The 15,849-nt window shown below is 50.5% G+C and overlaps 1 protein-coding gene across 2 annotated transcripts in view; it reads right to left on the minus strand.

Moving 5' to 3' along the window:
- The window catches only part of SLC22A3 (solute carrier family 22 member 3), a 93,052-nt gene extending 77,406 nt beyond the window's left edge, over positions 1 to 15,646 (minus strand). The window contains exon 1 of one of the 2 annotated variants that reach the window (XM_019412721.2): positions 15,145 to 15,646. In XM_019412721.2, the coding sequence (XP_019268266.1) occupies positions 15,145 to 15,555 (411 nt within the window). In that variant the 5' untranslated portion in view covers positions 15,556 to 15,646. The remainder of the gene's footprint in view (positions 1 to 15,144) is intronic. The other variant, XM_019412720.2, reaches the window with a different exon arrangement.
- Between the last annotated feature and the right edge of the window lie 203 nt (positions 15,647 to 15,849).

A 15,849-nucleotide genomic window follows, 5' to 3' on the forward strand; every position in this document is an offset into this window, starting at 1 on the left:
AATCCCGATATTCCTGATTACTGCCCCCCCCCCATCACTGCTCTGTGCTCATTTCACAGACCGCAGGGGGGCTGGGGAGGTACCCTTCTGGTCTTTTCTCTCTGAGGCCACTTTCTCATGACAGGAGGACAAGCAAACTGTGATATCATTTAGACTTTGAAAACGGGCCCCCAACATGAGGCAAATGTGTCTTATTGACCCGACCAGAAAGTTGGCATGAGCCACAGCGGTGCGTCCCAACACAGCACCTCTGGGGAACCTTTGCCGTCCTGATTTACTGAAGGATTTTAGGGGTTTGTGCACGGAAACACGCGACGGAGAGGGCTTCGTGGTATAGTGATGCCTTAGTCCTTTTCTTTCCGAAATCCTTCATCAACGAGCAGCCAGCACAGGAGGCAGTAGGCAGAGCCATGTGTGTGGCTCCGAGTGATCACGGACAGTGAGCCACCACCCCCCCCAGAGCCACAGGGGGCCCAGGGAAGTGACAGATGCCAGGCTGCCACCCCACCTGGCCAGAGAAGAAGCACATTCTACTCGGGGGGGTCGCAGGGCCTCGGCGTGTGCCTCTGGCCGTCCTCTTTCCCTCCCCAGGGGCTCTCCTGGCAGCAGCCTGCTCTCTGGGGACACAGCACGCATCAGTTGCAACCAACACACAGCTCACACCGGCACTTGTCTCCCACAGTGCCACCACTGCGAATAAAACAGCCATAACTTCAATCAGGAGAGCTCTCTTTTACGTGACACTTGAGAAAAACATCTTTACCCGCTGCCGGGTTTTCCGCCCGCACCCTGCAGCGCCCCGAGATCTCCCCAGTTTCAGGGAAGTCCAAGGCCCTGGCCCGGCGGTGCTCCGCTCTGCCTGCGGTCAGAACACAGCGTGGGGCCTGAGCCAGTCTGGGCTCCTCACCCCCAGACCAGACCAGGCGCACCCAGGCCTGGGAGGCCACCTCTAGTGACAAGAGCAAGACGAAGGGAATCAGTGGAGCTCTCTGGCGGGGGGAGGTCACAGCTGGAGAAAGGAGCCTTGGGAAGTTTCGTCAAAGCTCGTAGCTCTGACCTCGTATCCTGGATCTTTCCTCAGTCTTTATTACTAAGCCCCAGCTCCACCGGCTCCAGACGGTGGACCCCTGCCATGTCCCTTAGTGCTGGAATCTTGGTGGTCTGCCAGACAAAAGCTTTCCTCGGACCCAGGGTTTGCCATTTCCTCTAATCCCCAGACCCAGGCTGCCTCTCTGTGTAGACTTCCTGAATATCTATAATCAACAACTACCACCAGAGCCAGGCACTCAGCACTTCCCAGGGGCCAGCCTCTCAGTGGCTAGTTTTCCCATTTGTAAGAATCTGAGCCTGGGGGGTGTTCGGGGGGCTCAATCCATTAAGCGTCCGACTTCAGCTCGGGTCATGATCTCACAGTCTATGGGTTCGAGCCCCGTGTCGGGCTCTGTGCTGACGGCTCGGAGCCCGGAGCCTGCTTCGGATTCCATGTCTCCCTCTCTCTCTGCCGCTCCCCAACTCGCTCTCTCTCTCTCTCTGAAAAATAAACATTAAAAAAAAAAAAGAATCCAAGCCCAGACACATGTCAAACTGAGCAACTTGCCATCTTCACACAACCAATGAGCCTATATCCTTAGCCACGTATTCAACTTTAGAGACGGGCCACACCGCACCGGTTCAGGTCTGAAATCTGATCATTTCTTCACAGCATTTTGCAACCATAAATGGCCATTATCTAATCATCTATATGGTTTGGTAACACACCTGACCTGCTTTCATTTAAAGTCGTCCACCCTGGAGGGGGCGCCGTCGTAATCCTACAGGGGTGCGGGGGTGACAGAGGAGAGGAGGCCCCCAGAGAAATCTGTCACACCATTCCCAAGTTGCTGAGACACGGCGACACGGAGAACTGCTGCGGGGCGGGATCCTGGAGTAATTTCCCGTCCACGACAGAACCCTTGAACTTCCTTTCTCTCTTTGACTTTTTAAAAAGTTGGTGCCGCATTCGTTTTAATGAGCTTCCCCCTAATTTTCGCCTCGACCCTCGATATTTAATACGTTCAATTATCCCCGTGGCTTCCATGCGCGTGTCAGCTGCCAACCACGCGCTTGAGAACAGTGCACGGGAACAGGTGTCTCCCGAGTGTCGCGGTTAGAACAGCATCCGCATCGAACGTATAGCCCGTGAGTGCCATGCCCTTCCTCCCCCCCCCCCCCCGCATAAATGTGCCACCGTCTTCAGAACCAGAGGCCCTGGCGCCTCTCCCTTCTGCTTACGTCTCCGAGGCCTCAGCTGGTGGCATCCTTTCCCCAGGGACGGAGACACACACGCTGTCTTTCATCCTGTGCCGCGGGCCGCACGGCACTTCCAGTTGGCCGAAGCCCCTGAAATCCGAGCCACCCTGTGCGTACGTGGGACTTAAGCCACAACTGAAAAAGGCGTCTGAGACGTGAGCCGCTGTCGAGCAGGGAGGATGGACAGCGTGTAGGAGAGGAGCCCGGGAGGGGGTCCAGGCTGCCCTGGGGAAACGCTGTCTTCCCTGGGGGGGGTGGGGGGCAGTCCCCTCAGCCTCCTTGGCTCACGAGGACACGGGCGGTGACCCCAGAAACCCGACAACGCTACCGGCAAAAACTTTCAAAGCCGTCGGACTTCGCTGGGACCCAACAGTGTCACGGGCCCCGGTGCCTTAGAGTCAGGGCTGGTTTTTCTGTGTCGCTTCCTTCTTCTCTGGCCAGCGGGACCCGCCAAGGCCCTGGCTTCGTCTAACCACGGGCCTTACTTGGGTCTCTCGTGCTGGGCACCGCGGTGCCGGTGGCGTTTCACAGAACACCGCCACTTTCCAAAGCTGCCCCTGTGTGACACCGGCAGTAATGAAGTCAACTTTCGTTCCAGACCAAAGAAACTTGCATCCCATATTCTGAAATGCTAATGCAGGTCTTGTAGGTGAAACGCCTATTTCTGCGTTACGAAGTCAAGAGAAATTAAACACTTCTGACTGATGATACAAAAGAAACTCTCTCACCGTGAGCTCTGGTTTGCCATCACCTGCACCTGTGAGGAAGTGCGCGTCTAACTTCCCAGGTGTTTTGAAGCCTGTCAAAGTGGGTCTCTGAACTCTATTCTAAGGAACCAGAAAACATGGTCTCCCACACTCACCTTTGGGCTTTATTACAAATCAGTGCAGCGTAAGTTAACAAACCCCATAAAAGAAATGTTACATGCTCCTTCAACGGACGCAACCTTGTCAGGATTGCTTAAAATACTTAAATGTTTTGGCACAGACGTTCAATGTTAAGTTTCATGGTTGAACGTTAATGATCAGATCACTGAGGCCAAAGGGTGTGAGTACGGACAGGCTCGTGAAGCTCTTGTTCATTTTCCCGTGTTACTGTCTCAACTCCTGGCCCCAGCCATCGCCGTTCAAATGGAAAGCCAGAGACCCACCTGTCACTTGGTCATCTCCCCTGCTCCTGCCCCACAGCAGGAGTCACCTGCCTCCCAAGACCAGATCAGACAGCATCATAATCACCTTCGTTTCTGAAGTCTAGGCTTGCACTCCCCCCTGCCTCCCCCTGGGAGTTTTCGTTGTGTGCGTGGCCCGTGGCACGTCCCTTTCAGATTCTCCACGAGGCCCTGGGGTCTAGAATCAATGTTGAAGAAGGCAGGACGGGCACCTTCTGCAGGGTGCAGGGACACCCATCGACCACATTCCCCTGTGCTCCTGTGGACGTCACTCACGGCACACAGCATGCCCACCCGAAAGAAAGGCGCCCTGGGGAGGAATCCATCCTGATTTCCAGAAACTAACACCTGTAGGCTTTAAGTTAGCTTCATTCCAAGACACTGGGATGTGACGACGCTGAGCTCAGGGTCAGGGATTAAATACACCAGGAGCCTGATAACGGATTTGGTTGTGGAAGGATAGACACGGAGGAACCTTGGAAATCCACTGGCAATTAATTGACAGAGGTCCACAGATGTGGCCCACTGCCCCCGGTGGCTCACAGAAACCCGTGACGGGGTTCTGCATCTTGGGCCAGGTTCTCCTTCTACCATGCCATCTGCTTCTCTGATTCGTCAGAGACCACGGTCTAAGCTTTTAGAAACTATTCAACAACAATCACTATGCTCGTTCCCTGACTTTCATTTTTAATTTTCCCGAACACAGCTTTTGAGGTGAAATTACTGAATCAATCTTACACTTTGAATGATGTGCTGCCCCAGGGCCCACACTGTCGGCAGAATTTAACTTTAAAGAATTTGTTAAAATCACATTCATTATTCACCTTCTTATAGGCCCTAAACTGCATCCCTCGCTGGTTTTCTCTATTACTACTCAACAGCCAGCCCCAAAGTTGCTTTGCTTTATTGCAAGCATGGAATGGTTAGGGGCATCTGGGGGGGCTCAGTCGTTTAAGCGTCCAACTTCAGCTCAGGTCATGATCTCATGGTTCGTGAGTTCGAGCCCCGCGTCAGGCTCTGTGCTGACAGTTTAGAGCCTGGAGCCTGCTTCAGATTCTGTGTCTCCCTCTCCCTCTGCCCCTCCCCTGCTCATGCACTATCTCTGTCTCTGTCTCTCTCAAAAATAAATAAATATTTAAAAATTAAAAAGAAGACAAGCATGGAACAGTTAGAACCCAGCAATCCTTGAAAAGCCACGTCACTGATCTCTCACCCGGACACAATGACATTAACCATTATTTATCATTCTAAAAAGCGATGCCAGGAACTTTAGAGAACTTTCCTCATAGAACAGAAATAAACTTTCTTTCTTTTCTGTGGTTCAGGAAAGGGAAAGAGGAGGAAGAGTGTTAGAAAGGTTTTATTTGGTTCTGAAAGGTAGGCAGTGTCTGCCCTCTCCACAGCTTTGGGGGGCTCAGCCCTGTGTCTCTGAACCGTTGAGAGCCAGGCCCCCGTAAGCCCCTCGCTGAGCCAGGCCCTGCGCCTGTGTGCAGCTGCTTCTGGAGCGTGGCTAGGTCGAAGACGCACATGTGCCAAAAAGTGTGCCAGGACAGCTGAACAAATAGCCTTTTCTGCCCAGCGGACGTCAGCACATAACAATTATGGCCCCGAAGAGCCAGAAGTTCTGTTCCCTGCTTCCTTTCCTGTTCCAGGTCACATCCCCTAAATTAGGATTCTGAGGATGGCAGCACCCTTGTGCAGACAGGGGACAGGGGTGTGGTCTGTCACCCCTCGGCCTCGGGGTGGGGATGGGGGCAGTTTCTGCAGGGCCGTGGCCACCTGAGGACTCGTCAGACCTCATGGGGTGAGGAGGAGGCCCGTACGGTGCCATCAGTAGGACAACAAGTACCCAGGAATAAAACCACTGACATCTGTGTAAGACCTTCACTGAAAACAAGACGCTGCGGAGAGAAACCGAATAATGCCTAAGAAAGTGCAACAACACAGCCGTTCAAATTATACCAAATACATCACGTTCAATATATTGGAATTGTTGAAATGTTCATTTTCCCTAAATTAAAACATAAAATTAAAGTAAAAGAGAAAGAACAAGGGGCAGCCTGTTTGGGGACAAGAGCTGACGTTAATCTACGAAGGTCAATTTCAGGGTTGGCTTGACCAAAATTGTAACAGGGGTCAAAATTGTCCCTCAACCCTTTTCTCATTGACTCACTAATTTAGCCACAAAAACTACCACAGTGAGATACCACCTCACACCTGTCAGAATGGCTAAAACGAACAACTCAGACAACAAGAGATGCTGGCGAGGGTATGGAGAAAGGGGAACCCTCTTGCACTGCTGGTGGGAATGCAAACTGGTGCAGTCGCTCTGGAAAACAGTATGGAGGTCCCTCAAAAAATGAAAAATAGAACTAGCCTGTGACCCAGCAATTGCACTACTAGGTATTTATCCAAAGGATGTGAAAGTGCTGATTCGAAGGGGCACGTGCACCCCAACGTTTACAGCAACACTATCAACAATAGCCAAAGTATGGAAAGAGCCCAAATGTCCATCGATGGATGAATGGATAAAGATGTGTGTGCGTGTGTGCGCGTGTGTGTGTGTACACACACACACACGCACACACGCACACACATACATACATACATATACATAAAATGGAACACTACTTGGTGATCAAAGAGAATGAAATCTTGCCATTTGCAACAACGTGGATGGAACTAGAGTATATCACGCTAAGCAAATAAGTCAGGCAGAGAAAGACAAATGTCATATGATTTCACTCACATGTGGAATTTAAGAAACAAGACAGATGAACAGAAGCGAAGGGAAGGAAAAGTAAGATAATAACAGAGAGGGAGGCAAACCATAAGAGGCTCTTAGATACAGAGAACAAATTGAGGGTCGCTGGAGGGGAGGTGGGGGAGGATGGGCTAAATGGGTGATGGGCATTAAGGAGGGCACTTGTGATGAGCACTGGGTGTTGAATGTATGTGATGAATCACTGGATTCTACTCCTGAAACCAAGACTACACTGTAGGTTAACTAACTTGAATTTAAATAAATAAATTAAAAAAAAATTACACACCATGTAATTTCATCACATATATTTACTGAACACGTTCTCAGCCCTCAAGAAACCTGTAGTCCGACAAAGGAGGCAATGATGAGCACAGTTAGCATACAGTGAGGGTGTTGAGGCAGAGGAAGGAATCCAGATACCCCCCAGGGTAGTGGCAGGTGTGTGTGTGGGTGGGGAGTGGAGGGCAGGTGGAAATTATGGAAGGTACTTCTGGAATAGGTAACTCCCAGCTGCAGAAAAAATGGAACAGCCTTATGGAAAAAGAAGAAAGGTATTTTGAGAAAAGGAAACAGCACGTTCCAGAGCCTGGAGAGGGCAGCTGGGCGGCTGGAGCACTGGGTGCTAGAGAGGCCAGGGGCCTGTAGGGCTCTAGATGCCCACAGGCAGGGACAGGGTGGCCTTGTGCAAAGACCAAGGGGAGGACTGTCTTGAAGGAACAAGCTTCCCTACCAATTAATCAGGGACGTGCAACCTACAGAAAATATGCTCAAATGGTGTGTTAGTCAGGGTAGGCTCACATTAAGAGATGCAACAAACAGCCCCTCCAATAGTTTAATACAAGAAAGTTTATTTCTCATTAATTTCACACTCCCATGTAGACTTCCTCCCCACAGGCTTTCAGGGATGGATCTCCTTCCATCTAAGGACTCCACCATGTTTTAGGGCATCAGCATTCTCTGCTGGAAGGTGAGGGAAGCAAGGAAGAGATGGGGATTACCCGGAGGAAGGTTATTCGGGCTCCGGGCCTGGCAGAGTCACATATCACTTCTCCCATCTTCACTGACCAGGACTCTGTCCCATGACCTACTAGCTGCAAAGGAAGCTGGGAAATACAATCTCGTGTGTGTCCAGGAGGAAAGTACAGGGTATTGTCTGCCCTAAGGGCAAATTAATGTCTGAGAGATTTTTTTCTTTATATTTAAAGCCAAGTTTATTAGTGATGTATTATGCTAGACCAGGATTCAGCAAACTACAGCTGCAGGGTCAAATCTGGCACACCACTAATTCTCTCTCTCCCTCCTCCTCCGACTGGTAGGTAATAACACCTACCCATCATCATGGTAGGTGTTATTACGTCTATTCTAGAGCTGAGGACACCAAGGCTGAGGCAGATTCTGTGACTTGCCCTCAAAGTTGAAATACAGAGGAGCTGGCATTTAGGCCCAGATCTATCAAATCCCAAAGATACATCAGAAAGTGTAAATATCAATGCCATATCTGTTGGATATCCCATTCGGTTGTGCCCCTGCCTCTCCCCAGAGCTCTATTCAGGTTTGCCAAAATTCACAGGGAGTGTGGTCCAGCTGTGGGCACCCCAGCCCAGTCAGTTATGGGATTTTGCTGTCAGTTGCCCATCTCTGGAGAGCCCCAAGCTTCTGCAGATCAACAGCGGCTTTTCACCAGATAAAATCTGGGACTCGTGCCTCCAGGGAAAGGGATGATGCTTTTGTCCCAAGGTCTCAGAGTGTCTGGAAGAATGGCACTTGCTTCAACCACACATAAGGCTGTTCCTCTCATGATATTCTCGGCATGCTCCTCATAAAGGAACACCCAGCATGTCTCCATGGACCACCTCCATGGGAAAAATGAAGATTCCCAAACCCCACCTCAGTCCTTTGATTCCAAATCTCTGAATAGAAAGGCAGGGTTCTGGAAGGTAGGTCTGAAACAATATCTAGACCATACACGTAGGTATGGAAATGGAAAATATGAGATAATGTTAAGATTCACGAAGGGCAGCAAAAGAAGGTCCAACTTATGTCTAATTAGAATCCCAAAAGGAAAAAACAGAGCATGGAAAAGGTAACACTGAAGAGATAATGGCTGAGAGTTACCCAGGACTTATTAAAAAGAACCAAAATTCACAGTTAAAGGAAATACAACAATTGGTTCATTTAATGAATATTTACTGAGTGCCTATTATATGCCAGATGCCTTTCAGAGGCAACGTACACCAATCTGGGTAAACAAAAGAAGTACCCACTTAGATACGACCTGGGAGAAAAAGGATGGTTAGATGGTCAGCAGATTGCTCCAAGGCAAAATGAAAGCTTTAAGACAGAAGTAACATCTTCAAAGCACTGAGGAAAAATTGGCAACACAGAACTATTTTCCCACCAAAACCATCTTTCAAGAATAATGGTGAACAATGGCTGGCTTGGTCGGTGGAGCGTGTGACTCTTGATCTCAGGGATGTGGGTTTGAGCCCCCTGTGGGGTGCAGAGATTACTTAAAAATAAAATCTTCTCAGGGCACCCGGGTGGCTCAGTTGGTTGAGCGTCTGACTCTTGATTTCAGCTCAGGTCATGGATCCCAGGGTCATGGGATTGGGCTCTGTGCTGATAGCAGATTCTCTCTCTCTCTCTCCCCTCCCCTGCTTGTGTGCGCTCGCTCTCTCTCTCTCTCTCTCTCTCTGTCTCTCTCAAAAATAAAAATAAATAAATAAAAAGATTCCTAACTTGTTGAGGGGAAGTTTGCAGTATGAAATTTAGGCTCTGTGAAGTAAACATAGTAAAATGTCAAGGGTGACCACTGAAAGAATTGAAATAAAAAATCTAAATCCCACACAAACGAAGGAACAAACTAGAGTAAGAAAAACAAATTGAAAAATCATCTTTTAAAGGAAGGAAAAAAAGCACAGAAAGAACAAGACAAAATAGTGTAGCGTAACAAGCTCAAATATACCAATTAACACAATGAACATAAAGAGACTAAGCATAGCAGTTCAAAACTAAATAAAGTTATATGCATTTCATAAAAGATACATATAAATATCAGAACATGGGAAGCTTGAAAGTCAGAGATAACATAAAATACAGCAGGCGAATATTAACTGAAAGAAAACTACAGCAGCTACATTAGTTTCAAACAAAAGAGACCTTAAAACAATATACAACATGGATTTTAGGTAGGGTCCCTACACCTATAAAAGGTTCAATTCAGTATGTAGGTTAAAAGCAAATTCTAAATTTGTAGACACAGACATCTAATAAAACTGCCCCATGTATGTGACTTTTTAAGTCTGCTGGAAAAATAGGGGGGAACCGACAAACCCACAAACATAATGGCAAATTTCAATACTTGTTAGTTAATTTTGACAGACCAAGCAAATGGAAAGTTTAACAGCATGAGTGACAAGCTTCAAATATGGGGCATCTATAAACCCTGCACCCAACAGCTAAAGACTGTACATCGTTGTTTTTTTTTAATATTTATTTTTGAGAGAGAGAGAGAGAGACAGAGCACAAGGGAGGGGGGCAGGGGCCGAGAGAGAGGGAGACACAGAATCTGAAGCAGGCTCCAGGAGCCATGCTGTCAGCGCAGACATGGGACTCGAACCCACGAACTGCAAGATCATGACCTGAGCTGAAGTCTGACGCTCAACCTACTGAGCCACCCACGTGTCCCAAGACTGTACATTCCTGTGGAGCACGCAGGGAACATTTACGAAAATCGACCTCTTAAAGGCCAAAAAGCAAGTTTCGATAAAGTCTAAAGAGGCCGTGTCACACAGACCTTGTTCTCCGACCACTCCAAAGTTAAACAATTAAACAACAATTAAAAGTCAATAATTAAAAGACAAAAGCATCAGCACACAGTTGAAAGTTTAAAACAAGCCTCTAAATAAATCATGGGCCAAAGAGAAAACAACAATGGAAATTACAAATACTGAGAATGAAATATTAAAATTAGCTTTTCAAAACTTGTCGGATACAGTCAAAAAAGTACATAGAAGGAAGTCTATAGCTTTAAATATTTATACTAGAAAAGAAGAAAGGCTGAAAATAACTGAGCTATGGATCGAACGTAAATCGGAAGAAGCATACCAAAAGTAAATCCAAGAAACAAGAACAAATAATAAAGAGGAGAAATTAACGAAATGAAAATGAACAGCCACATATTTGGGTCTTCAAAGTAGTAATAAAACAGATGTCCTCCTGGTGAGGTTGATATAGCCAAAAAAAAAAAAAAAAAAAAAAAAAAGGAAGGTCCCAATAATATTAGAAATAAAAACAGTACAAAAGCAAGATCTTTCTCAAGTACCCAGAGCAAATCAGAGACTGAGCCCAGACTAAAACGTGGGCCTGGATAGATTTTCTCCAATTTCCACAGCAGCGCAATTCCATGCTTGACAACAGAGAGGCCAGGATGCTGGCGGCACTGATGTCTGTGGGTTGACCTTATGTCGTGGGACAGACATTCAAGAGGCAAAGCAGAGACATGTGAAGCCCCACAGATCAAAGCAGCCATCACTCTCTCCGGCTACTTTCCTCAAATGGACTTTACTTTTATTGTGGGAAAAAAAAGATCTGGAAAGGAAAAATAAGCATGATTCAGACTATTTTTAAAAGGTGCTCTGAAGCCCAGTTCCTAATGAGACACTAGAGGGAACTTCCTTTTCTTTCTTTCTTTCTTTCTTTCTTTCTTTCTTTCTTTCTTTCTTCCTTCCTTCCTTCCTTCCTTCTTTCTCTTCCTTCCTTCCTTCTTTCTTTCTTTCTTTCTTTCTTCCTTCTTTCTCTCTCTCTCTCTCTTTCTTTCTTTCTTTCTTTCTTTCTTTCTTTTCAAACTTCCTTTTCTTTCTTTCTTTCTTTCTCTTTCTTCCTTCCTTCCTTCCTTCCTTCCTTCCTTCTTTCTCTTTCTTTCTTTCTTTCTTTCTTTCTTTCTTTCTTTCTTTCTTTCTTTCTTTCTTTCTTTTCTTTCTTTCTTTTTCCCATTTATGGTATACAAGCAAGCATTTAAAAGTCCTAACATCCATTTCAAAGACTCACTCCCTAGGCAATGAATTGAAATACTGGGGTGGGGGGAGGGGGGCTCGGACTTCTCTGCATTATATCATGCTTAATTCTGGCCAGTGTCTGACAAGCAGACAAGGCCAAGGTTCAGACTTAGAAACTGCGCTGAGAAAGCTACATGCAGGTGGAAAATCTACTGCCTCGCCTTGAGCAAGAGAAGTAACTGAGGGAGCTGGATTTAAACGGCCCTGCACTTGGCCTTGGCTTCTGACTTCACTCCCCGGAGCCGTTCTGCTTCGAAAGATGGAAAGACAGTGGGTGAGGTGCCAATGCCCATTCTGCAATGTCCACATCAAGAGGAGACAGCCATTCTCATCCGCCGGTCTGGCTGTATGGCTGACCCCGTTCCTGCCACCGGGCAATGAAATACAATGGCATGTTGGCCCGAGGAATGAAGTCAACACGAAGAGGCCCCCGGGGTTTCCTGCAGCTTCTAAAGTGTGAGTGGTTGGCGGGGATGAGGAGAAAGGGGAAGCCTTTCCAAGAACCAAGTCCAAATTGCCTGGACTTCCCCGAAGACTTCAAACGCCGTATGGAGGACAAGAGGACGATTTACACTCACGACCCTTAGATCTGAACCCAACTGGGCTACTTAAAAGGTCTGGGACTCTGGCAGGTCCTTCCACCTCAGGTGCCTCTTCTACAAAGCCGGGACAGCGATGTCTCCTCACAGGGGTGCAAAGATGAAATAGAATAGCCAGATAGAGACATCCTGGAGTGTGGTCTGCCCTTCTACCTTCTAAACTCTTGCAGTTCACCCTCTTTCCACGATTAATACATTAGACTCTGAGCCTATAAAAACACATTGCATACACCGTGTTAACCAAATACAGAAGGATAGTTCCTTGAATGCTGACAGAATATGAAAGCACAAAAACTAAACGGATCCTATTCAAAACCCAAGGCAGCAAAATATCAGCCAGGCAGAACTCTGAAAGCGAATGAGTCACTCTGAATGGCGGAACTTCCTAAATGGATGGGGGGGAGGTGGGGGTTCCTCTTAAGAATCAATACATTAAAAGCAAACAAGCCAGAAGAAGCAAACAGTTTGGGACTTAAAAAGAAAACAAAACAAAACTCTCCAACATGCTTCAAAGACTTGTCGGTGGCCTTAAGGAGTGCCTGTGGACTATCATTCAACTTTTCCTTGAAGATTTTTATCATTGTTCTAAGCGCACGGAGCAGCAATCCAGCGATACCGCTGATGGACGGCATCTGTAGGACGTCATCCAACCTCTAATTTTACAGATGAGAAAGCCAAGCCCAGGGAGGTTAAGTGATCCACTCGAGCCACACAGCTCGCTGCAGACAGTGCCACACCGGGTCTCCTGCCCTTCCACCTGCCACGCGCTACCTTTGGGGAGCCACTGACCTTCATAAAACTACCTGTCCCTCCTTGAAATAAGCCCAGATCGCTTGAAACAACTCCAGAACCCCAAAATGTTTCTAAAGCATTGGGGCACCAACTCACAGATTTTTACGTCTCCTTTCTCCGGTGTCTAGGGGTCACGTCTGCTCACAGAAACCCCGCTTGAGTGCGTGTGCCTTTAGCTTTAGAGGCTCATCTTATTCTTCATTTGAGGCTTATACGTCTTCACAAATCAGGTGTCCTCTCTCCAAATGGTATCTTCCGATTTGCCTGGGAAGTAGGCACTGAGCAGCCAGGTGAAGGGCTATACACGGAGCCACCTAACCGGTGCAGCTCTAAGCAAGTACTAGTGGCAATGCCCCGTCCTACCGAAGTCCACCCCCTGCCATTTCAACTATGAGATCCTTAACCACAAGGCCACCATAGTTTATACAGCAGTCATCAGCATCACCCACAGGTTAGGTAGAAATTAAAGTACCCCAAACACACGCACACACACTGCCTGGCTGGGCTGCTGTGAGTTCTACAGCACATAGTACGGGACCACACACGCTTGGCATTCTACAGAACATGCATGAACTGGGGGCACCTGGGTGGCTCAGTCGGATAAGTGCGGGACTCTTGATTTCGGCTCACGGTTCGGGAGTTCAAGCCCCACATATGGCTCCCAGGGCAGAGCCTGCTTGGGAGTCTCTCTCTCTCTCTCTCTCTCTCTCTCTCTCTCTCCCTCCCTCTTTCTCTGCCCCTCCCCCACTCACTTGCTCACTCTCTTTCTCTCAAAATAGAGAAATAGATTTTTGGGGCCCCTGGGTGGCTCAGTTGGTTGTGTTCCGACTTCAGCTCAGGTCAATCTCACAGTTTGTGAGTTCCAGCCCTGCACCGGGCTCTGGGCTGACAGCTCAGAACCTGGAGCCTGCTTCAGAGCCTGTGTCTCCCTCTCTCTCTGCCCCTCCCCTGCTCACACGCTGTCTCTTTGTGTCAATAATAAATAAATGTTAAAATTAAAAAAAAAAAGAAAGAAACTGTAAAAAAAAGAATATGCATGAACTCAAAGATCAATCACCCCAACACCAGTGACACCAGACCAAAGAACACCATCAACAGTGACACAAGACACATTGCTAGAGCTGAATCTAGTGTTTTCTCCATTATTCATGCAGATGCTTTAAAATGTTTATGAGAATAAAGACAAAAGGTTTTCTTTCCTAATTTGCCTGAGCACATTCAATCGTTTCTTTCAGACATTAAATTGACCTAGGATTGCAGACGAAGTTCAATGAAACTGCTGGTTCCTGCCACCCAGCCCCCACAGAGGCAGGCCCCCCCCCTCCCCCCCCCCTCCCCCCCCCCCCCCCCCCCCCCGCAGATAAAGACGGCCAAACTGCCTTCCCAGCCCGGGGTAGGAACGGCCGTGCAGCCAGGGCTGAGGGGCCACGGAACCCCCAATGCACTGCATGCCCAAACACACCTAGGGAAATGGGGGGACTGCCCCCACCTGCCCCAAGCAGCCACTCCCAGGAAGGTGGGAGGGGGTCTGCTTCCTAAGGCTTGAAGCCTCTTCTGCTGCCCTCCTGTAATTTATTAGCAGGGGGGGAAAAAGAAAGAAAGAAAGAATTAAAACTCTTTTTTTTTTTTTTTAACGTTTATTCATTTTTGAGAGACAGAGCACGAGTGGGGTAAACGGCAGAGAGGGAGGGAGACACAGTCCGAAGCAGGCTCCGGGCTCCAGGCTCCAAGCTGCAGCACAGACCCTGATGCCGGACTGGAACCCGCGGACTGGGAGATCACGACTCGAGCTGAAGTCAGACCCTTAACCAACCGAGCCCTTCCCCGGGCGCCCCCAAACTCTCAATTCAAAACCTCAGCTCTCCCAACTTCGCTCCGATGTTGCTCTTTGCCCCCAAAGCGGTTTTACCAAAATCGCGACCCGGGAGAGCCTTGACCTTCGTGCCCTCGCGCTTCACATAATCGTTCGGGCAACCAGGCACCGTCTCGCCCTTCCCTGACCCCCCCCCCCCCCCCGCCCGCCCCGAAGACCACAAAGCACTCGGGCCCTGCCCCCAGCGAGCCGTCCGCCCCGCGGGGCTGCGCTTCTCCGCCGCGAGCCGACCCAACATCGCCCCCCGCGGCGCAAACCCCTCGGGGGGCGACGACGCGCCGCGCGCTGGCCGCTCGGATTCCCCAGGAGGGGCGTGCGGAGCGTCTCCCAACTCAGCATCCGTCCCGGCTTGCGTTCCCTCCCGAAACCCAGGCATCCCCCCACCCCACCCCCCGTCCACTCTCCCCGCAGAGGGACACACACGAGAGGCATTTCCCCGGGCACTCGGGACGCAGCGCTTCCGAGCGCGGGCTGAACCCGGTCGGTTCCCCCCCCCACCCCGAGGCAACCAACAGGTGCCGGCGCCCCCGCGGCCCTTCCCCGCGGCGTCCCGTCCCGCCGGGGGTTTCTCCCCCGCCCCGAGCGAGCCCCGACGCCCGTACCTCGCTGACGATGGTGGAGTGGGCCTGGACGTACCGCCAGCCGCCCCGGCAGGGCACGAGCGGCGCCGAGCGGTTGGGGAAGGCGGCGAGCGGGTCGGCGCAGCTGAGCGCGCCCGCTGCCGCGCTGCCGTTGGCCGCCTCCAGGAGGTAGCGCCGGCAGCCGGCGTCGCCGCCGCGCTCGGGGGGCGCCGTGCGGTTCCACTCCTCCTCCGGGCTCCAGCCGCAGCGCTCGGCCAGCGCGGCGGCGCTCGGCCCGCGGCACCAGTAGCGCTCGGGCCGGCTGCCCAGGAAGACCACGCCGACGAAGAGGAAGGCGAAGGTGACGCCCGTCAGGCACAGCAGCAGGAACACGCGCCGCTGGAAGCGCCCGAACTCGCCGGCCCGCTGCAGCGCCTCGTCGAACGAGGGCATGGTGCGCGACCCCGCGGGCGCGTCCTGCCGCCCGCCGCCCGGCCTCCGAGTGAGCGCGCGCCCCGCCGCCGGCCGCCGCCTCACCCCGCCCCGCGCTCCCCGCCTCACGCCCCCGGGCGCCGCGCCCCGCCGCCCCCGCCTCCCGCCCGCCCGCCCGCCCGCCCGGGCCGCGCTCCCCGGGGACGCGCCGGGGACCCGGCCCGGGACCGCGAGTGGCGGCCGCGGCCGCCTCCGGCCTGGCGCGGGGCTCCGCTCGGTCCCCGCCGGCAGCCTGCTCTGCGGTCGGCCCCGGGG

The sequence above is a fragment of the Panthera pardus genome, unplaced genomic scaffold (genome assembly GCF_024362965.1).
Source record: "Panthera pardus isolate Hobbes unplaced genomic scaffold, ASM2436296v1 HiC_scaffold_17, whole genome shotgun sequence".
In the NCBI taxonomy this organism is placed as follows: Eukaryota; Metazoa; Chordata; class Mammalia; order Carnivora; family Felidae; genus Panthera; species Panthera pardus.